Genomic DNA, 24,348 nt, shown 5'->3' on the forward strand with positions numbered 1-24,348 from the left:
TAATAGCACTGAATATCCAGATTTTATTTGATAGCTTCAAGCATTAAAAAAAAAATATATATAGCTGACCGTGATAGCTGAATATTCACCTGAAAATGCCTTTATGAATATGCCACCAGACTTTATTCCAATGAGTGATCTGTGGTAGAGGCAAGCATGTTAAATACATCTTAATATACTGTTTAAGTTCATAAGAAGCAAATTATCTTGCAAAACTAAGGGCTCCTTTTATCAAGGCGCGCTACGGTGGTTAGCGCGTCAGACATTTCATCACGCGCTAACCCCCCACAGCAGCCTAAAATCCTAGTGCGGCAGGCGGTTTAACGTGCCTTTGTAAAAGGACCCCTAAATTTAAAGAGACCTCATTTTTTTGGCCTGGAAATGTCTTCTGGCCTCTTGGAGCTTCCAGTTGTTGGAAGCAGCCTTTTTTGAAGTTAGTGATTTGAGCCCTCATGTGTTTTCCCTAGTTTTCTCACCGTGTTCACCCTGCTTCTTTCAAGCACCTGAGCAAATTTACCTTGAAGGGAAAAAACCACACCCAAAAGCATTCCAACCAAATCCTCTATCCTTGTGTGTGCTAATGCTGTTCTTTGATTTCTGTAGATCAAGGCATGCCTGGTGTGCAGCCGGCTGCGCTCCGCCTACCTCATCGCTGTGAAATTGGAGCAAGAGCGAGCGGTACAACTGGTGCAGGATGTACTGCAGGCAGCCAAAGATCAAGGTGATGAGATCATCCGCCAGATCTGCTCCAAGTGGCTTTCAGAGCATCAGATGCAGCCTAAAGCCAAGCACAGCCAGAGCTCAAGGAAATAAAATTAACAAGAGTACTGACTCTCCCTTTCAGGCGCTGTTGAAAGGAGTTTTATAGACTTTATGCAAAGGAGGTTTTCCTTCTCCAACAAAAAGTGCCACTTAATTCATGAAACTACCTCAGTGGGGAGGGGGAGGGGTGTCTCAGTAAAGGAAACTAGCTATTTTGTTAGATATCTACTTCAGACATTTATAGCAGGAACGCAATGTTATGTAGGAGACAAATTCAAGGTGTCAAAAAACAGTGGCCTGCCCCATTCCCCACCTATGTGTTCAAGATCTTAATATTTGTGATGTCAGCTACAGGATATTTTTTTTTTTTTGTAGACAATATTTTATAATATGCACCGTTATGCAAAATGTTGTTTGGTCAGCTGACTACTTTTGTCAGTTATTGGCATAAGGACCTATCGTGGACATAGATATGATGGCTAAACACACCTGTATAGTCCTTAGTATGTGGGTTAGATGAATGATACTGCAGAGGCAACACAGTGAAAGGAAAAATCAATGTAATGCCTGGGACAAGTAGAGTTTTAAAAAAATGTAGGAGCGATCTTCATGGGATTGGATTGATTGTCCCCAACCATCCAAAATAGCTATAGTACAGTATTAGAACAAATGCCACAAGCTGGCAAAATTGTTACTTGGTGTTTAAGGAGCTTAGAACAATTGGAAACAAATTCAGTATCACTGATTATGCTTTCTAAATATAAGAGCCAGTTTCATATGATTAAAGTATAAGTTATCTGTTCTATGTGAACTAAGTAGAGCAAAGCCTAAGGCACTGCTATGGGGAAGATAGAAACATTTTTTTTCTTAACTGAAATGTTGCGGAAGGGGGTTACTATGATGCTGGATTCTTGACCAGGGATATTAAGATATATCCATACTGCAGGAGGTTAGAATCAGAAGACTTTTCAGAAGGCCATTTTAAAATAGATGAAAAAATATTGAAGTAATAGGTGGTATCTTCTAAGGTTGACCAAAGGGATCACTTTAGACTTTTCCATTCTAATTACCTTCTGTATCTGGAAATGTTCTTTATACTTAAAATGTCAGAGCAGTCCACTGGGTCTAAGCGTAAGCACCGAACTGCCTCTGAATCACAAACTAGATCTTGATACTCACAGTGCAAGGCCTGTGATTGAAAGAAAGGGGGCATGTTTTCCACTTAAGAAGCTACCCATTACCTAAATGATCAGTGTTCTAGCAATATGCTGATTTGAAGTTTAATACAGTAGCAGCATGTATAGCAAGCCTCTTATTGTCCCAGATTAACTTGGTGTGTAATAATTTATCTGACTGATGCATGGGTAATGTGTGGCATAAGAATGCTTCCCAGACTGTAATACTGAAACCACTCTGTCTCCAAATTATGTTGCATCCTAACCATGGAGGCAACACAGAAATGGGCCCAGATCTTTTATTAGCAGCCTCTGTACCTTTAATTTCTCAAAAAGAATGGCCATCTTAAGTTTGCAACTTAGTACCACATTAACAAGATCTGTGAGTTAATTTTAGCATCTGCCATGAGAAAGGTCAGAGCCTTCAATTGAGGTCTACATTACCCACTTTAACATTCAATCTCTACCCATTCTTGTGGTTCTGACTCTTTGCACACTCATTTGCACTTTTTTATTGAACGGATATATTTTGTATGGTCTTCAATGTGCAATAAATAAGCTTTAGGCACCAGCAGAAAAATCCTGAAATTTATGCCGACACCTAACTAGTTGGCATTAATACAGGTAATATTGGATTTAGAAATTCCTAAAGCTAAAGTAACTTCCTTATCAGTACCAGATAAATCCAGAAAATATGGGTTTGTCTACCATCAGGTAAATACTTTCAAACAACGTGAACCCAAAAGAAAGAATATCAAAGATAGCTGACAATTGAAAGAATACTTTCTACAAAATATATTGCCACTAGGAAGGCTCAAATTCAAAACACTAGAACAATAAATTTATATAAATTTGTGTAAAGGTCCTCAGTATTCACTACTCTCAAATCAGGAAAAACCTGTAATAGGAGTTGTGAGCTGTAGTCACCCAGCGGGGTAATCAAGCGTGAAACATCCTTAGACCTGTGTGCACAAGTGTAAAGTGACTTGTGTAATATAAAAACACAATAATTATAAATTATTTTATTTTTGATACACAATCGTTTGGTCACTTTACACTTGTGCACACAGGTCCGAGGATGTTTCATGCTTGATTACCCCGTTGGGTGACTACAGGTTTTTCCTGATTTGAGAGTAGTGAAAACTGAGGACCTTTACACAAATTTATATAAATTTATTGTTTTAGTGTTTTGAATCTAAGCCTTCCCAGTGGTAATATATTTTGTAGAAAGTATTCTTGCAATTGTCTGCCATCAGGTAAAGACAGAGTACAGAATTGTGCTGTGCCTTATAAAATCCTACTATTAAGATAGTCGTAAACCCACATTCCACTGGACTCATCTGGTACAATTAAAGGACAATTAGCAGGTAAGACCTAATTTCTCCATATTGGCTAATTAATTCTAAACCTTTTTGTTTATACTGAATAAATAAAATGCTATTGGTTTCTTTTGTTAGTGTGGTTTCTACTAAAAATGAAATGCTTCATCTTGCTATACTAAGTTTCTCTTTTCCTGTAGAGGTAAAACAAGCAGCTTTTTGAGACATTAGGATATACCTAGGAACTATATACCCTATTAGTTCATAGACTGCCTGGCAAACAAAACTTTGTAATATTTATTTTTTCCCATGGTAGTTGTGTAGAGTTTCTCAGAGTACTAAGAGGACAGTAACAGTATCTCCACTGTAGATGATAAAAGCTGTTTCCATAGTACAGGTTCTTGAAATAAATTTTCATATGATTTCAGAAGCTGAAACCAGTGCGTAGAGATTCAGCTTTTGCATTAGAGCAATTGCTGTCTTATGGTCTTTTCTTTGCACAGTTCTTCTAGCTTGGAAACATTCTTAGGCTACCTTACATGTCAGAAAAATCCCATCTAGTGACCTTCATCTTTATAATTTTTATTTTGAAGTATGTTTCAGATCATTCTCTTGCTAAAATATCCAACATTGAATGTATTCTTCTTTCCACCTGTCTTGTATTTCTTGTGCCAGTGGTGTCAAACCCTTCTAAAATATTAATAGATCCACCCCCATGCTTAACTGTTGGCAAGGTGTTCTTTTCTTCAAATGTATCTTGTAGGGTGTCTGAAGATTTCAATTTTCATTTCATTAGTCTGAAGCCATCAAAAAAAATTTTTTTTAATTTTTTATTTTAAAGTGTTTTATTTGAAAAAGACACTTACAAATGAAATACAACAGTCAAAACATATACAAAATTGGTACAAACAGAAGATAAGAGAGTCTGCCGCGGAGTTTCTGCTCAGAGACTAAGAAACTCGACAAGACTTTAGATATGTACTAGAGAATGACACGGTGGCAAAATTCATCACCATTCCCTTCCTCATAGATAACTGTGGGATACCATCTCCATGTCATTTTTTAAGGAGATAGGGAAGAATCAGAGTATGAATGGACACAACCACTGACCCTCAAGCCTTGTATTGAAGAATGCTGGTGTAGGACTGAGGTTGAGATAGACACTAAAGAATGACACAGGATTGTTTCCCGCAGTTATCCGCAGGGACAAGAACTGTGATGAATTTTGTCACTGTGCCATTCTCTAATTTGAATATGAATGACAAATGATGAAAGGAGCTCCCTCAGCATCACCAGGTTTTGAGTGGTTTTTTTGTTCTCTCCACAGTTTTGAAAGTGTGCCATGCTTTTGTGTGGCTTGTACACAACTGAGTAATATTTTCAATAGGTACCCAGACTCTAACCATGCGTATCTGTGCAATATGCACTATATAAGACATACTTGTAATTACAGAAATATGCTTAGGTGAAATTTTGACATATAAGCATGGATGTGCACCCATATACAGGAGCTGCTGAAAAGTTCTCAGCCCAACCAACAACATTGGGGCAGTTTCCACTAAGGGCAATACATGTAGACGGCCATAAATGATGGTGCGTCTAAGCAGGACTAGATTAAAGGGTAGGCTCAGTAGCCACATGCCTCAGGCCTAAAAACATCAGGGGGGGCCCCAAGGCTGGCGTTAGGGGGGAGCAAACAGGGCAGTTGCAGGGGGCTCTGACTTCCTGGTGAGGTGAGGTCAGCTTCCCTACCTTCCACTCCTTCACTGCCCTCTCGCCCGCCGCCTGTAAGTGACCTGTCATGCCTCCTACCCAAATGCAAAATATAAATTGGGTGGCTTCCCAAAGCCTTGCCAGCTGAAGATCTCTTACTCTAGGAAGGAAGGGCAGATTTGTTCAGAGATGTTTTGGAGGTTGCATAGAAGAAAAATTGTACGCTTTCACTGGTATGGTAATCTTTGTTTTGAATTTTAAAATAAAAGAGTTAAAGTGGGGAAAATAAGAAAATGGGTAAATAAATGGGGTGGGGTGGGGATGGTGGCCCCTTGACAAATTAATCCTGCCCTGCATCTGATTTTGGACAAATGGCACTAGTTGGCAGTGTAAAAATACCTATTGTGAAAGGTGAACACTATATGTCTAGAAAATTTTTTTTTTTTAATCCTTTTTCTGGACAACTAGGCTGCTGGAACATCCATGACTCCTAACTTTATACTGCTGGACTAAGGGGTTCATAATCAAAATGTCCAGCCTAAGTCTTGGACCTCCTAATAGGGACGTTATGGGCAGGAATATGACGGGCGTCCTAGATGTTCCCCCATCCATAATCAAACCTTTCCTAGAGGGAACTTAGACGCCAGCAGTTAGACCTGCTTGAGTTGCATCTAAGTTTTCAAAGGTGACAAACTGACAAGACGACTACTGGAAGATTTAAGGCATGACCCCCCCTTACTCCCCTATGATCACAACTCCCTCCCACCACCCAAAGAGAGAAAAAAAAACGTAGGCTTCCCATCAGCTGAGCCAGTTTGGGGGATTCATGGTGGCTTAGCTGATGGGATTCCTCCTGCCATAATCAGCTAAGCTGTAGAGCCCTACACCCCTCCCTGACTTCCCCGGACCTCTCCTGACATTCCTCTGTCATCCTGGTCCTCCCCCTGACATCTTTGCCTCTTCCCCCACATCCCCCCAACATTCCTGGACCTGCCCCCACATCCCCCCATACCTTTGGTTGAGAAAATGGCAGGAGGGAAGCTCACTTCCTCCTGCCTAAAGGGCCACGTACAGCAAATGACAGGGCTTCTCCCTCCCAATGCATCATGGGATGCCGTGGTAGGGGCCGAAGCCCCTGATTGGCTCAAAATGGCGCAATCGGACAAGGTTGTTGGTGGGTGCTCAAAATGGCGCAATCAGACAAGGTTGTTGGTGGGTAAGTCTACAAAACTTGCTTTTGTACACTTCACATGGACATTTTTATTTTTGAAAATGAGTAAAAAATGGGAGATTCGGGATTCTCTACAAGGAGAACTGATCCAGCAGTTGGTAATGGAACCCACACGGTATGGGGGTCATACAAATGGGGAAAGTTTTACAGTAGGTGATCATCTGGCATCCAGTGATAGCCCAAAATGAAACCAGACGTTTACAGATTATCCAAAATGCTTCAATTAAACTTATAATGAAAGCTAAGAAATTCAACCATGTGACACCTCTCCTTAAAGCGCATTGGTTCCAGTTGCTCACCGCATAACATATAAATTAAGTCTGCTAACTCAAATCTCTTCTTTATAAAACTCCCGTCTTCATTCATAAATTATTGATTCCCTACACCTCAACAAGATTACTGAGGTCAAACGACCAACATCTATTAATTGTTCCCTCACTCAAAAACAAACACACAGCGGCAATTCATCTTTTCTGTCACAGCCCCCCAAACATGGAATTCCCTCCCTATTTATTTAAGGGAAGAATGCAATCTAGATAGATTCAAGAGCAAGTTAAAAAGCTTTCTTTTTAAAGATGCATTTGATAGCTAGAAAGCTTGATTAGGAGCCTCAATTGAATCCTATTTCCCAACTTTTTTGAAGCATACTGCTCTCTCCCCTCCTATTGTTTTTTTCCCATACGTGTCTTATTTACTATCAACTTGTATTTCTTTACCCATCTTTTCCTTTTGTTTAATATGTTTTGTCAGGTTAGTTCTATTCGTTTGTTTTGTTTCCCCCAGAAATTTGTAATTTTATTGTTTTGTACATCGCTTAGAATTTTGAATAAGCGATTAATCAGATTTATAATAAACTTGATCACTGCTTGGTACAGTTTAATATTAATATGGGTATAGAGAGGGCTCATTCAAAAGCAAAGGTTCTAGACTTTTAAAAAACTAACTATTCAGATGGGGGTTTGCATCAAGGAATTATTGTCTGGATGGGAACGTCTAGAAGGAGTGGAAATGCGGTGGGCAAAACTGAAAGGAGCGATTGTAAGGGTGACAAACCTTTTTGTGTGGCAAGTAAGTAAAAGAGGAAAAGGCCACTTTGGTTCTCAAAAGTAGTAGCTGAGAAGGTAAGGAATAAGAGGTTAGCTTTCATAAACTATAAAAGATTGCAGAAAGAGGAAGACAGGCAAAATATCTGGAAAAGTTAAGAGAGACTGGTCTTGTAGTCAGGAAAGCAAAGATGCAAATGGAAGAAAAAATAGCTGGTATGGTAAAACGGGAAGACAAGACATTTTTTAGATATATTAGTGATAGGAAGAAATGCAAAAGTGGCATTGTGAGACTCAAAAGGTGAAGGGGAGGAATATGTAGAAGCTGATAAAAGGCCGAATTGCTTAACAGATATTTCTATTGTGTTCACAGCTGAAGCGCCAGGAGCAGGACTCCAGAAGACAAACGTGAATAGGAATGGAGTAATAGACCCTGATCGATTTTCTGAGGGTTGTGTTCATGAGGAGCTAGCTAAAATAAAGATAGACAAAGCAATGGGGCCGGATGGTGTACATCCTATGGTGCTGAAGGAACTTGTTGAAAAGGTCAGTTAGCGGAGCTACCACAACTTCCCTAACTAAGTCTAGAGTCAGGAGTGGTACCGGAGGACTGGCAAAGAACGGTGTGGTCCCTCTCCACAAAAGTGGAAGTAAGGAAGGAGGGAATTACAGGCCGGTAGGTCTGACTTCTGTGGTAAGCAAAGGGTGGTAAAACAGAGAATGGTCAAGTTTCTGGAATCCTGTGGATTACAGGACCGGAGGCAACATGGATTCACTAGAGGTCTTGTCAGACAAATCTGATCAATTTCTTTGATTGGGTGACCAGAGAATTGGATAGAGGATGGGCGCTAGATGTGGTGTATTTAGATTTTAGAAAAGCCTTTGACAGTGTTCCACACAGACATCATAAACTGAGTGCCCTCAGGATGGGTCCTAAAGTGATGGGCTGGGTCAAAAGCTGGTTGAGTGGAAGGCGACAGAGGGTAGTAGTGATTAATGGAGATCGCTCTGAGAAAAGAGATGTTATCAGTGGTGTGCATCAAGGCTCTGTTCTTGGGCCTGTTCTTTTTAACATTTTTATAAACGATATTGCTGAAGGGTTGTCGGGTAAGATTTGCTTCTTTGCAGATGATACCAAAATCTGTAATAGATGCCGGATGGTGTGAATAACATGAAGAAAGACCTGGCAAAGCTTGAAGAATAGTCTGAACTTTGGCAGTTAAAATTTAATGCTAAGAAATGCAAGGTCATGCATTTGGCCTGCAAAAACCTGAGGGAACGGTACAGATTAGGGAGTGAAGAGCTTATGTGCACGACAGAAGAGTGAGACTTGGATGTGATTGTATGTGATAATCTTAAGGTGGCCAAACAGGTTGAAAAGGTGGCGGCAAAAGCTAGAAGGATGCTAGGTTGCATAGGGAGAGGTAAGGCTAATAGGAAAAAGGAGGTATTGATGCTCCTGTATAAAACTTTGGTGAGACCTCATTTAGAATATTGTGTACAATTCTGGAGGCCACACCTTCAAAAAGATATAAAAAGGATGGAGTCGGTCCAGAGGAAGACTACTAAAATGGTATGTGGTCTTCATAAGGTGTATGGGGACAGACTTAAAGATTTCAATCTGTATACTTTGGAGGAAAGGTGGGAGAGGGGAAAAATGATAGACGTTTAAATACCTACGTAATGTAAATGTGCATAAATCGAGTCTCTTTAATTTGAAAGGAAACTCTGCAATGAGAGGGCATAGGATGAAGTTAAGAGGCGATAGGCTCCCAAGAGCTTTATGGTTTTAACTGAATGAACTGGAATAGACCTAAATTCTATGGGCGAAAGTAGTGATTGATCATGCCTGATTGGGAAGATCGTGGATTTGGACTTATTTACATTGAGAGAGAGCATATTAGAGTTGAGCCAGTCACTTATTTTTTCAATTCATCGGCATAAACATCGCACTTGGAAAGTTGTATTTCTCATCTTCATTACATCTACTGCCTGGAATCCTATTCCAGACGGGATGGTCACTTCGGCCAAGCAGTCTTGCAAAATTTATTTTCTTAAAGGCCGACTCTCCCTCCATCCCATTTTAGTAAGCTAGGGAGTCTCAAATGTGAGAATATGCTGCCTGCTGTACCTAGATAACACCTATTACTGTAAGTAAGTGTTTTACTGTAAACTCCCTATTGCTATGGAAATTGCTTTGGTAAAGCAGTGAAATTTCCTTTTCTGTGTTCATCTGATCCTCCTGCTCTGTGTCAGTGTTTTGTTTTCCTTTTTTCTACCCTGTTACACAAACTTCTGTATTGTTTTGTTTCTTCAATACCGACCAAGCCAAAACATTATCCTGTCCCTGTGAGGCAAATTTTGACAATATTTAAATTCTGCCTTCTCTTCTTCTAATTGTTCATTTACAGCTAAAAAGGAATGTGTAGCTTAAACAATATGAGTTCTTAGCGTGGATAGTATAATTTGTGCCTCATGTATGTCCTTGGACATATGATTGCACTGATTGGCCAAAGTCAGTATTTTCCTGTCTTATGCTAAAGAGTCCCCTGCATAAACTTGGATGAAAATACTTCTATTTAATTGTTTTCTTTCTGAACTCCATTTGTTTTTTAATTTCTTACCATTTGCTTTTTGGACCTGGATTGGCTACTGTGAGAACAGGCTACTGAGTTTGATGGACCATTGGTCTCACCCAGAAAGGCTATTCTTATGTTCTTATATTATATGAGCAGGGTTGCCAGATGTCAGTTTCAGCCCAGTCAACTGGAGAGTTGCGTCGGGACAGAAATCTCGCCCGTCCCCGCCGGAATCTCCTCCGTCCCCACCCATCCCCGTGAGGAATACCACCCGTCCCCGCCCATAAACGTTATCTGCCCTCATAAAAAGCAGCAATTACTTCAGAAAGTTGGTTTTTTTTAAAGTCTTAGTTTATTTAAACCAACAATAAAATACAATATAAACAAATAACTGAATAGAAATAAGAGATACATACATACATACATGATCTACTTGGGATCTTTCAAGAAAACCCTTCAAAAACTCTGAATTATTCAAAATTCGGCAGTACGTCTGATTTTCGGTTTAAAAAAAATGGGAACACATAAGTCCCTATTATCAAAAACTTCACTGGCTGCCCCTCGAGGCTAGAGTATTATTTAAATTCTCTTGTCTCTGTTTCAAATCAATCTTTGGTTTTGCCCCTATGTACCTGGTCTCCCACTTCAATTTGGGTTGCACTACTAGGTCCACACGTAAATTCCACATATTTACACACCCAACAATAAAGGCCTGCCGTTACAAAAGATTCCTAGACAGAACTCTAGCCTTCCAGGCAGGTAAACTGAACGACTGGCTGGGTAACATTATCATGCTCGCCTCATCCTATCTAGGTTTTAGAAAATTAGTAAAAACAAAACTGTTCAACTGATTTATCACCTAAGAATTTGTTGTTCATTATCTCTCATATTCTGTATACTGAATTCATTGCTTCTACACTGTAACTATGTCGCTGACTGTCCAGCTTCTCTTATTGTAAACTGCCTCAAACTACCATGGCTTTGGCGGTATATAAGAAATAAATTATTATTATTATTATCACCGGAAAGGCACTTTAAACTTTACGGCCTCTTTTACAAAGCCACGCAGCAACAGCCCCAAAGCCCTTTAAATCTCTATGGGCTTCGGGGCCGTTAACGCAGCTTTGTAAAAGAGGCCGTAAAGTTTAAATTGCCTTTCCGGTGATGTACACAGATAGAACACTTAATATTCTGTTAAAATCCATACCAGAAATTATCCCCCTCCCCCTAATCATTAACAATCTTTAAATTCAAGAAAACCTACTATAAACCCCATTCTTATGTACTATATGTTAAATATTCAAACCAAAAATACCCTTCCCCCCTCCCCCCACCTTGAACATACATATTTAAGGGGGAAATAATATTTAATCATTACAATATTTTATTAATGGCTCCCAAATCATCTGAAATTTCCTAAAATATTCCTGTTGTGTGGCTATTGTCCTTTCCATTTTATAAATGTGACAAAGAGTTCCACCAGAAACTGTAATTCAGTCTCTCCCAGTTTTTCCAATTACTTGTAATCTGTTGAATGGCAACCCCAGTCATAATAAGTAGAAGCCTGGTTTTTGTTTTTTTTAAATTCTTTATTCATTATAAATCATAAACAAGTGTACATAAATACATCCATTACAATTACAATATAACACTTGAAAATCTATATCATATGATCTAGAACAAAAATATATACCCCCTCCCACCCACCCCTCTCAAAGCAACCTAAAATTCTTTAATCATTGTAAAACATACATCAAATGTACAAATACCACATATACTTCCAATATAACACTTGAAATTGAAAGCCTGTTATTAGATGATATTTGGCTCTTGGCCCTCATTGACATGCCAAACAGTACACTATCGTACGATAATGCCACTGGATTTTCCAATAAACAATTTATTTGACCCCATGTTGATTTCCAAAAAGCCAGAATCAACGGACAATAGAATAACAAATGATCTAATGACCCAGCTTCAAGATGACAGTGCCAGCATCTATTTGACTTAGAGCTATTTTACTTCTGCAAACGAACTGTACATATATTCTGATTGTAATTATATTTGGAAATTACGTGTATACCTTAAAAAAAAGTTGGTAACACTTAAGTAAATCAGGGATAATTATTTTTTAAGTCCATGCAGGAACAGAAGTCCATCAACAGTATGCGGTCCAAGCTGTGATCGTCTATCCTCCAGAACACGCCCAGCCAATGAAAAAGACCGCTCAGATGATGTGCTGGCAGCAGGCACTCCAAGGACTCATCTGGTAACTTTAGAAAGTTTTCTCCACTTTGTAGATTTTGTCTTCCAATAACACAAGATATCCTCCTGTGATTTCTTCAGTAGACGTCAAGTATGCATCCACCTGAGAAAAGCAGATTACATAGTTTAGAAGGTGTATCTAGTCTAGCTAGTAATATTGTCATAAGATAAAATATTGAACTATGTTAAGAAAATATATAAATACCTCAGACATATTTGAAGAAGTTGAAGTATATAGGTCTTCAAAGAAACTTTCATCTAGTTTTATTTTATTATGATGCTGCAAGACAAATTAGTCATCTTGAGTATCTGCTGCTGGCAGCCTATCTACCATCTCTTTCAAGCTGGACAGTGCCCGTGCGTATTGGTGCTAACGCTCTAAAATTGCCTTTTAACCTTGGATCCAGCAAAGCAGCAGTACAATGTACTGGAAAATATTTATCCAACATGTTAAGCAGATGGGTTTTCAGCTGTATGATGAAGCAACTGTCAGAAGGCTTTGCAGTGAAGTGCTTTTGCAGCTTTATTTTTGTAGGTAATGCCAGATGCAATGAGGGCTCTTGTCAGTTGAGAGGCATTTTGTGGCCACATCAACAGGTTCCAAAACATGAATGACATCAGCCAACAAGTCTTCATTGATATCAGCCAGTAGACGCAAAATATTTCTATTAAAATTTGGCTGTGTTCAGTGCATGAAGATCAAAAAAATTGGATGATACTGATTTCAGTGTCAAAAGCACTGTTCTATCGCATTGATACACATTGCTTAAGTGTTGTTAACAGCTGATTGTTAATTTTTGTGCGTTTTGCCAATGTCACCAGTTCTTTTGAGGTATCCTCATGTGGCAAACCAGTGCCCTGCAAATTAGTCTGCTGCAGTCCATGTGACAAAACATTACATTACATTCGGGATTTCTATTCCTCCATTACCTTGCAGTTCAAGGCGGATTACAAAAGAATTATCCAAGATGTATTACAACAAGAACAAAAAAAAAATTGTTCATTTTCAAAAAGAGTAAGAAATTGGTAAGGTTATTTATTTGGGGTAGTTGGCTTTAGTGAGAGGTGGAGTTTGAGACTTGCGGTATTATTTCTTTTTTTCAGAGTTTTCTTGAAGAGTATGGTCTTTATTTCTTTCCTAAAAGTCTTGTAGTCGAGGGATGCCGTCAGTAGATTGGCAATTTGGTTGTCTAGTTTGGCTGCTTGAGTGGACAGGAGGCCATCATATAGTTTTTTCTGTTTGACCTCCTTAATTAGGGGGTATGAGAATGGGGTGCGAGTTTTCCTATGTCTGGTTGCGGTGTGGTGGATGAGGCGGTTATTCAGGTAGTTTGGACTGTCTCCGTATAAAGTCTTAAATAGTAGGCAGTAGAATTTAAATTATATTCTTGCTGGGATCGGAAGCCAGTGCGATTGGAGATATGCTTCTGTAATGTGATCATATTTCTTTAATGAGTAGATGAGTCTTAGTGCTGTGTTTTGGATAGTTTGTAGTTGTTTTGTTATGGTTGTAGGGCACATGGGAGGTAGAGGATATTACAGTAGTCAAGTAGGCCTATATTAGGGACTGAACTATGAGCTGGAATTGAGTTTTCTCGAAGAATTTCCGAACTTGTCTTAAGTTTCTCATGACTAAGAATGACTTTTGTATTGTTTTATTGATTTGCAGTTGCATGGTGCAGCATCTGTCGATAGTTATTCCTAGCAGTTTTAGGGTGGTTTGTATGGGGTAGTTGATTGCGTTGATTTCAATGTTGGTTATGGTTGGTATTTTGTTGTTTTCTAGGAGGATGAATTTCGTTTTATCTGGGTTCAATTTCAGTTTGTGATCTTTCATCCAGGTTGCTATTGATTTTAGTGTTTGGTATATTGTGTTCGTCATGGAGAGTTCAGATTGATCGAAGGGTATGAGAATGGTAATGTCATCGGCATAGCTGTAGGAGGTTATGCCTTGTTTGTCCAGGTGAGAGCTGAGGGAGGCTGTATAGAGATTGAAGAGAGTCGGGGATAGAGGGGATCCTTGGGGAACTCCGCAGGGGTTTGACCAAGGTTCAGATTTTACTCTATAGGTTCTTGATTTAAGGAATCCTTCAAACCATGTGTATACTTTATCTGTGATACCTATTGTATCCAGAATTTGTAGTAGAATGTTATGGTCCACCAAGTCGAATGCAGCGGTAAGGTCTAGTTGTAGAGATTCAGATTATGACATGAACATCCAATCCACGTGTATTCTCAAAAGGCAGCTTTCATATTACTGGCATTGTCTGTGGTGAACACATTGTCTTGACAATGCGTCCTAAACTCATCCAGAATAGACTTTACTGTCCATTTTATATTTTCAGATGTATGATGCTCATCCAGTAATTGAGTAGCCAAGATACATGATTCAGTTAGCCAGTTATTAACATACTGTACAATCACAGTTATGTAGCTGTGGTTGTTTTGCTTGTGTCCAGAGATCAGTTGTTACCCCAAACAGGCTAACTTGTTGATGAGTGTGATCTGTTTCTCCACAACACCATCAAGATGACGAGAGATAGTTGACCCTCAGGGCAGGAATTAGTCCAGGTCAACATTCCCATATTTAGCATCTATGGAGACGAGCTTCGTTGACAAGTTCCTAAATCCTTCCCCTTCAACGAAAGAAAAAGGCCTGCACACATAGCAACCAAAACATCAGCTACTTCAGATTTTAGGTTACCAGGTACTTTATTGGTATTACTTGACATAGAAAAACCTGGTAGTGCTGTAATCTTTGTGGCTGGCATCCGGTTTGCACAATAGTCTTTGTGAGCCCATAAGCCATTGGTTCCATCATGTGATCTCGAAGAGAGAATTGTCTTGCACCTTGAGCAAAGTGCAAAAGGCAGTTCTTTGCCATCAACCATTACCACTTTAAAAAAGTTCCATACTTCACTCTTGCCCTTATTTGTTGCATATGAAATACGGTCGCTGTTTGAATCTACAAGTTTCTGAACTCCAGTTTTCTTCTCCATCACAACAAATGACAGAAATCAGTCTCTGTAACCAATATAAAAGGAAAAATTAAAAATTAAAATGTATTTCTGACTGTACTGAGCATAATGTAGTCTCTGGGCTCGGGATGGCATCTCCCTCCATTTCAAACAAAGCTAACCATATAAATGATTTTGAATATTGACTCAAAAATAATCATGTTTATTATTGTACATATATTCTAATTGTAATGATTTTGGAAATTGCTTGTATATATTTAAAAAACAAAACCGTTACCCAATAAAATCTTTAAGAAAGCTTTGAAATTTATACTCTGATCTGATCCACATAATGGTAACTTCCTGATTACAGATCACACAATCTTTATGATCACCTGTGAGAGAAATAGACCATCCCCTCAGTGCTAATACTTTAAGGGCTCCTTTTACTAAGCTGCGGTAGCGTTTTTAGCGCACACTAACCCCCGTGCTACGTGGAATAACTAACACCAGCTCAATGGAGGTGTTAACGTTGAATGTGTGCGGCATTGTAGTGCAGCTTAGTAAAAGGATCCCTAACTGTCATTACAAACAGACCAGTGTTTAGCCTGAGCCCCTGGTATCACACTGGACAAACCCATTGCAGTGCAAACAAATGAAATGAAATTATTCTTGAAGATATGAAATCCATGCCAATAAATTAATACTTGATTCTAATGATTACAATTTATAAAACTCTGTATAGAAATTGAGACATTTTCAATCACTTGGATTCCCAGGAGGAATTGGAAAAAGGGCAGTAAGTGATATTTGCTGGAAATTGGCCAAACAATACTGAGCAAGCACTAATTTCTGTTTTCACCACCTACTGTAGAAGGGGTTAATAAAAATGGGTTGCCAATATAAAACAGGCACATGTTAGACTGCTCATATAGGTGACCTGTTATGAAAGGAACTAAGTCTAAATACCTGTTCCTATAGAACAGATGTATAAGTAAATGATGAGATTTTGGCAAGTAATTATGTTGTTAATCAGGCTTTTTATTCCACCTTTACCTATTCAGATCAAGGTAAGATGACATTACAAGAGGTTGGGTCAGTTACCCAGGAAGTTATAATGGACAGTTTGACATGGACATTCAATCCAGTTATTAATACAGCTTAGGTCACAGTTAGAAATACATAGGGACTGATTCTATAAAGGGCACCTAAAGTTAGGCACCTCTTAAGCACCTAACTTGCCCCCTCCTTTACAAAGCTGTGCTAGCGTTTTTAGCGCCGGTGGCCGCACTAACACTTCCGACACTCATGAGCTGTTACCGTCATGGCCAGCACTAAAAACACTAGCTTTGTAAAAGAGGGGGTTAATTGGCAAAATACTTAGGCGCTATACCACTCTTAGCACTAATAGTGCAGCAAAGCAGTTTATAATAATACTCATATTAAGGCCATACAGATATCTGCCCTTGCTTTTCTGTTATCACAGAAGGCTCCAATTACAACATAAGTGCACATGAGCTCACACACAAAACATGAATATTGCCCCCAAGTATGTATTTTTCTATTTATGTAATATTACTAGTATTTTATTATTAAAACATTTTTTATTGAAACTGGCATGGATTCAATTTGCTCAATATAATTTAAAAGTGTAATATCCTATTCAACTTTTGTTAATGACACATCACCCTTCCACTATGGTACTCATGGGCAGTAACTTCTTTCTTTTTATATTAATATAAAAAGACAGAGGTTACTGCCTATGAGTACCCTAGTGGAAGGGTGATGTGATAATAAAAATAGACCATAAATAATCTAAAGAAACAAATAAACTAAACCATCCCATCATATACAAGCGAATAAAACATATAATAAAATAAAGGACATCCAAGTATAAAAATATACAAATACGAACATATAAAGATATGTACAGTATATAAATGTAATACAAATACTGAGACATAAAAGTAATGAATAATAATATATCATAAAAAACATTTAGGCATAAATATGTGCTGAAAGGGAAACGCATTTCAGGTGTGTTAATAAAAATAACAAACAATAAGCAAAAAACAAAGCTTTACAAAAGAAACCCATAAATTTTTTACCTAATCTCGGTCTCCTCCTCGACTCGTGGCTCTGGTCAGGTCAGGTGACGTGAGGTGGTCCTCCTGCTCTAGGTGCTATAAATGCTCCTCTGGTCCTCGGGTTTCTCTGTCGGGGCCTTTGGACTCAGTCGAGTGATGGTCCTCCTCCTCCTCGGCTCAGGGGCAGGGCTCAGGCCAGTTCCTCCAGTCTGTTGATCTCGTCGGGTGGGTTGAGGTCTCCCTCCTGCTCTCGGTGCTCTAAATGCTCCTCAAGTCCTCGGGTCTCTGTCAGGGCCTTTAGGCTCAGTCGGATGACAGTCCTCCTCCTCGGCTCAGGGGCAGGTTTCAGGCCGGCTCCTCCAGTCTGTTGGTCTCCTCGTCGGGTGGGGTCTCCCTTTGGAGGAATCAGCTGGGTTCTCGGGGCTCATCCTCCTCCTCAGATCCCTTTGGGGGGATCGGCTCGGGTGTCGGGTCTGTCTGAAAAGACTCCTCCTCGGTCTCTGTGTAGTAATAGGCTTAATATTACAGCTATGCAATGCTTATAAAAGAACGATACATAAAGATATTCTATTATGTAGCTTCTTCTGTGCTCTTGTGAATATATTAGTAGTAAGAAGAGCTGGGATTACCGATATTGAACTAAGATGTCCCTGTTAGGAAATATATATATCAGTATGTAAAGATGCTTTGTAAAACAGATTATTCTCCTCTCCTCTCTGTATTTGAAGTAAAGACTTAAAATTGTCAAGTAATTTCACAATTGACTAGACACTCTAGGTGCATAAGCTTATCAAAATGTGAATTTTTCCTTTTGTGTTTCCCTAGACCCCAGTAAATCAGGATATCAGTAGCCCATTTGTACCATTCATTTATGTCAAAAGGCATAGGACCAACTTCTCTACTCTTCTTTCAATGTCAGTGTCTTTCATGGAGTCTTGCAGCACAACTGTTACTAGTGCTTTAAGTACAGGGGTTACTCTAACCTTTCTGTAGCTATGGGTATTGCTCTGGTATAGCAGTGAAATTTCCTCCTTTGTGTTCATCTGATCCTCCTGCTCTGTGTGTCTGTTTTTTTCCCCCTTTTTTCTGCCCTTCTACAAAAACTTCTGTGTTGTTTTGTTTCTTTAATACAGAGCAGGGCACAGCATTAACCTGTCCCTGTGAGGCCAATTTTGACTTAAAATATTTCAATTCTAATTGTTCATTTACAGCTAATAATTGAATTTGTAGCTTAAACAATTTGGGTTCGTGTGCCTCATCTATATCCTTGGACATATGATTGCGCTGATTGGCTAAGGAGTCCCCTACATAAACCTTGAATGAAAGACATTTTCGATTGTTTACTTTCTGAACTCCTGGGAATAATTTAACCATTTGTTTTTGAATATAGTACAATGTGTTTTTTGAAAAATCACCTACATATGGACCTCCCTTTCTTTCTCTTAAACTATTTCTGTACAATTACTGTGAGTTCTTTTTTTTTTTTTAGTAATTTCTTTATTCATTTTTAAACTTACATCAAGTGTACAGTAAATATCAACCAAATATAATACAACATCACTTGAAAAATTTTCAATATCATACACCAAGAAGATTTAACCCCCACCCCCCTCCCAAATTCATATACAACTAATATATACCACATAAAAATAATATCTTACGACAATCATCTATATATTCTTAATGGAAAAACAAGAAATCCCCCCCCCCCCAAAATCCACATGTGTATTAAGATTGGGAAAAGTGTAACTTATTCATTACTATAATTTAATAAAGGTCCCCACACATCCTTAAATTTATTATAATAACCTTTTTGAACAGCCAACGCTCTTTCCATTTTATACACATGACAAACTGAAGACCACCAAAAACAATAATTCAGTCTTCTACAGTCCTTCCAATTATGTGTTATTTGTTGGATGGCAACTCCTGTTAATATCAATAAAAGATATTTGACATTTAGTTCTCATAGTCATGCCAAATAAAATTGTGTCATATGACAATGCTACATGGTACTCTAACAATTTATTTGATCCCAAATAGACTCCCAAAAAGCCTTAATGGACAATAAAACAATAAATGATCTGTGAGTTCTTAAAAATCAAAGGCATCCATATTTGAAGCTGCAGAAGTCTGCCTTGGTACATGGGCCTAGCTCATTTATTTAATTGGCCTTATAAATGGCCCTTTCAAAGAGCCTTTGAGTTTGGAATGCTCCCACTTATGGAGGAGGGAGGCTTTAGTGATAGATAGAAAAATGGAGGTAAAGCCTGTTAGGCAAGAGTTGCCAGCATAAAGACTACACTTACTCCTACTCTGACTATAAAGGAAACTTCCTGAAAGAGGTAGAAGAGTAGCAGGAAAAAATATAAGAACGTTGTTGGATGGAGGATTGCTCTACTACGGTGGCTTGATTAGTTATGGTGTTTTACATTTATTCTGCGATGTTCCCATCACCAGAAATGGGCACATGGAAATTTAGCGAATCTTCGCAACTCTCCGTCAACCTCATTTCCATAAGCGTTTCTGGCAGAATGACCCGCTTTATAAAAAAATCATTACTAATAACGGCTGCAACACAGTGGTCCATTGGTTTTTAATGGAAATTTTTGAGAATCTTGCTCTATGTACCTAACTTTATTAATAACTATATTGATCTATCCATATGGCAACTCTGTTAATGTCTGAAGGAAAAGTCCATAGTCTGTTATTGAGAGAGACATGGGAGAAGGAACTGCTTGCCCTGGAGCGGTTATTACTCCATGTGTTTTGGCCAGGTACTAGTGACCTTGATTGGCCACCGTGAGAACAGGCTACAGGGCTTGATGGACCATTGCTCTGACCCTGTAAGGCTATTCTTATGTTATATGAGCAGAGTTGCCAGCTACCAGTTCCAGCCCAGTCTGAACTGGTCCTTCACCAAGGAAGAGACTGAAAGGAAATAGAATTAAAAGCACAAAGTTAGAAAAGGGAGAGTTATTAGTACAGATGTAGAATGTCTTAATTGAGTGACTGTTTAACTGAGTACCACATCCAAAACAGTTGGATTCTCTAGCCTTCTCTTCATTACAGCTCAAATATGAAACCCAAATTTTAAGATATATAACACACTCTGACAGTCCTACCTGTATAATAACAATTCACCACGAAGCAGGCACAGGTAAAAATAAAAAATCAAAGATTAATAAGAGCCCATTGATAAGTAAAATCTCATCCAAAATAATCATACCTAGACTCCCGTGAATCAGGATCTCAGTAGCCCATTTGCACCTTTCATTTATGTTAAAAGAAATAGGGCCAACTTTCTCTACTCTTCCTTTAATGTCACTGTCTTTCATGGAGTGTTGCAGCACAACTGTTACTGGTGCTCTAAGTACAGGGGTTACTCTAACCTCCCTGTCGCTAAGGGTATTGCTCTGGTATAGCAGTGAAATTTCCTCCTTTGTATTCATCTGATCCTCCTGCTCTAGGTGTCTGTTTTCCTTTTTTGTGCCCTGCTACAAAACTTCTGATTTGTTTTGTTTCTTTAATACAGAGCAGGGCACAGCATTAACCTGTTCTTGAGACGCCAATTTTGACTTAAAATATTTCAATTCTGCCTTAGCCTCTTCTAATTATTCATTTACAGCTAAAAATTGAATTTGTAGCTTAACAATTTGGGTTGTATGCCTCCTCTATGTCCTTGGACATATGATTGTGCTGATTGGCTAAGGAGTCCCCTACATAAACCTTGAATGAAAAGACACTTTCGATTGTTTACTTTCTGAACTCCTGGGAATTATTTAACCATTTGTTTTAACCATGAGTTTTTTGGAGAATCACCTACATATGGACCTCCCTTTCTTTCTCTCAAACTATTTCTGTACAATTGCTGTGAGTTCTTAAAATTCAAAGGCATCCATATTTGAAGCTGCAAAAGTCTGCCTTGGTACTTGGGCCTTGCTCATATATTTATTTGGCCTTATAAATGGCCCTTTCTAAGTGTGTAGCCTTTGAGTTTGGAATGCTCCCACTTATGGAGGAGGGAGGCTTTAGTGATAGGTAGAAAAATGGAGATAAAGCCTGGTAGGCAAGAGTTGCCAGCATAAAGACTACACTTACTCCTACTCTGACTATAAAGGAAACTTCCTGAAACAGGTAAAAGAGTAGCAAGAAAAAATATAAGAACGTTGTTGGATGGAAGATTGCTCGAGTTTAGCGGCTTGATTAGTTATGGTTTTATACAATTTACTAGTATTTTAGCCCGTTACATTAACGGGTGCTAGAATATATGCCTGTCTGTCTGTCTTTATTTCTGTCTCTCTCTTCCTCCCGCTGTCTTTCTTTCTGTCTGTCTCTGTTCCTGGCCCCCTTTGTCTGTCTTTCTGTGTATCTCCCTGCCACTATGTCTTTCTTCTTTTCTTTGTCTCCCTTCCTCCTTCTGTCTGTCTGTCCAAAGCAGCATTCTCTCCCCCTCCATTTCCCTCCCCCCACACAACTTCCCTGTGCAGCAGCATTAGCGTTTCCTCTACCCCCATTTCCCTTCCCGCGGTCCCGACTACGAACCTGGTGATTCCAGCGTGTGCAGCAGTATTCACACGCTGCTTCGGGTCCTTCTACTGCCCTGATTTTCTCTGGCACGTCCCTGATGACATCATCAGAGAAGTGGCAGAGCAAATCAGGGCAGTAAAAGTGCAGGAGGTGCTCTTTGTGCCCCAGTCCCGGCTTGTGGAGGCGATCGTCGGCTGGTTGGGAGCGGCCTTGTGGAGGCGATCGTCGGCTGGTGACGTACAACGCGCATGCGCACTCTCGCCTAGCGTCACTGATCAGATCTCAGTGAACACGCGGCGAGAGTGCGCATGCGCGGCTAACATTTTATTATAGATTATGCGATGTGCCCATCACCAGAATGGGCACATGAAAATTTAGCAAATCTTCGCTACTCTCCGTCAACCTCAATGAGCGTTTCTGGCAGAATGACCTGCTTTATAAAAAAATCATTACTTATAATGGCTGCAACAGCGGTCCATTGGTTCTTAAAGGAAATTTTTGAGAATCTTGCTCTATGTATTTGTAAGTATGACCTAACTTTATTAATAACTGTACTGATCTATCCATACGAGCAACTCTGTTAATGTCGGAAGGAAAAGTCCATAGTCTGTTATTGAGAGAGACATGGGAGAAGGAACTGCTTGCCCTGGATCGGTTATTACTCCTTGGGTTTGACCTGGTACTAGTGACCTTGATTGGCCACCGTGAGAACGGGCTACTGGGCTTGATGAACCATTGGTCTGACCCAGTAAGGCTATTCTTATGTTATATGAGCAGGGTTGCCAGCTACCAGATCCAGCCCAGTCTGAACTGGTCCTTCACCAGGGAAGAGACTGAAAGGAAATAGAATTAAAAGCACAAAGTTAGAAAAAGAAGAGTTATTAGTACAGATGTGTAATGTCTTGAATGAGTGACTGTTTAACTGAGTACCACATCCAAAACAGTTGGAGTCTCTAGCCTTCTCTTCAGAACAGCTCAAATATGAAACCCAAATTTTAAGATATATAACATACTTTGTCAATCCTATAACGACAATTCACCATGAAGCCGGTACATATAAAAATAAAAATAAAAGATTAATAAAGAGCCCTTTGATAAGGAAAATCTAATTCGGTATAATCATACCTAGTGCACAGTGTATATAAGAAAAATTAAATTCTACTTACCGACTGTAGCTTGAAAGTCTCCTAGAGGGACCCAGATAGAGCCCCCCCAAATTTAAATTATGTGTAGGGAGCTGTGCAGCAGACGAGCTCCCAAATGTGTGGTTGCACTACCCACACTGCTTCAGGTCCCATATTCCCATATTCTCAGGAGGTTCAGTAGGAAGTGAAATTAATGACAAAGACAGCCAACAGTGGTTGCATAAAGAAAACATAGTGTAGTAATAGACTTAATATTATAGATATGCAATGCTTATAAAAGATACATAAAGATATTCTATTATGTAGCTTCTTCTGTGCTCGTGTGAATGAGAGAAAAGACAGGTTCCTAAATAGGGGCTGAGAGGGCGAAGAGAGTAGGCAGAGAGAGAGAGAGAGAGAGTGAGGGAGAATAAGAGTCCAGAGAGAGGGAGGAGGGAGTAAACAAGGGTCCAGAGAGAGAGAGAGAGAGAGGGCAGGAGGTGGTAAAGAGAGGAGGCCTTTATAGGTTGGAATCTTATTCGAAAGAATCTATTGCTTTAAAATTAAACGCATCCATATTTGAAGCTGCAGAAGTCTGCCTTGGTACTTGGGCCTTGCTCATATATTTATTTGGCCTTATAAATGGCCCTATCTAAGTGTGTATCCTTTGAGTTTGGAATGCTCCCACTTATGGAGGAGGGAGGCTTTAGTGATAGGTAGAAAAATGGAGGTAAAGCCTGTTAGGCAAGACTTGCCAGAATAAAGACTAAACTTATGCTCCTATATAAAGGAAACTTCCTGAAACAAGTAGAAGAGTAGCAGGAAAAAATATAAGAACTTTGTTGGGTGGAGGATTGCTCGACATGTTATGGTTTTTTACACTTATTCTGCGTATGTGCCCATCTCCAGAAATGGGCACATGCAAATTTAGCTACTCTTCACTACTCTCCGTCAACCTCATTTGCGTGAGTGTTTCTGGAAGAATGACTCGCTTTATAAAAAAAATCGTTACTAATAACTGCTGCAAAAGCGTTCCATCGGTTCTTAACGGAAATTTTTGAGAATCTTGCTCTATGTGTTTGTAAGTATGACCTAACTTTATTAATAACTGTACTGATCTATCCATATGAGCAACTCTGTTAATGTCCGTGTCAAACTGTCCATTGTAACTTCCTGGGTTACTTTCCCAACCTCTTGTAATGTAATCCGACCTTGAACTGAATAGGTAAAGGCGGAATAGAAAACCTGATTAACATAACATTTGCTGACTATTTCTGTTCTCGCTATGTAATTGCATGTTTTATTGTGAATGTTTTCTTGTACACCTTGCGGAACTATTGGATGTAGTAGGCTTTACATTTTTAAAACAAAATGTGACTGTTCAGCATTAAAATAAAATAATGTCACTGCTCAGAAGGTATAACATGATGAATTTCTTCCCTAGGGAATTACTTTGTAATTGGTAGGAAATTGGTTGGGGTTGAGTGCGGGAAACAGCGTCACCGCCTAACATGGCAGCACCGAGTTAATAACTCACACAAATTCATACATTTTCAATTAAAA

The 24,348-nt window shown here is 39.2% G+C and overlaps 1 protein-coding gene and 1 long non-coding RNA gene across 3 annotated transcripts in view; one reads left to right on the plus strand and one right to left on the minus strand.

The window, feature by feature from the left end:
- ZFYVE26 (zinc finger FYVE-type containing 26) overlaps positions 1-1,910 on the plus strand; it is a 244,083-nt gene extending 242,173 nt beyond the window's left edge. For both annotated transcript variants that reach the window (XM_033951453.1, XM_033951454.1), the window contains one exon: positions 604-1,910. In XM_033951453.1, the coding sequence (XP_033807344.1) occupies positions 604-813 (210 nt within the window). In that variant the 3' untranslated portion in view covers positions 814-1,910. The remainder of the gene's footprint in view (positions 1-603) is intronic.
- A 12,249-nt stretch (positions 1,911-14,159) lies between these two features.
- On the minus strand, positions 14,160-21,479 carry LOC117363370. Its single transcript, XR_004540039.1, has 3 exons — positions 18,941-21,479; positions 17,153-17,631; positions 14,160-15,111 (listed from the first exon to the last, which is right to left on the minus strand). It is a non-coding gene; the product is annotated as an uncharacterized LOC117363370 (long non-coding RNA).
- Positions 21,480-24,348: the final 2,869 nt, after the last annotated feature.

This window comes from Geotrypetes seraphini, chromosome 7 (assembly GCF_902459505.1).
Source record: "Geotrypetes seraphini chromosome 7, aGeoSer1.1, whole genome shotgun sequence".
Lineage (NCBI taxonomy): Eukaryota > Metazoa > Chordata > Amphibia > Gymnophiona > Dermophiidae > Geotrypetes > Geotrypetes seraphini.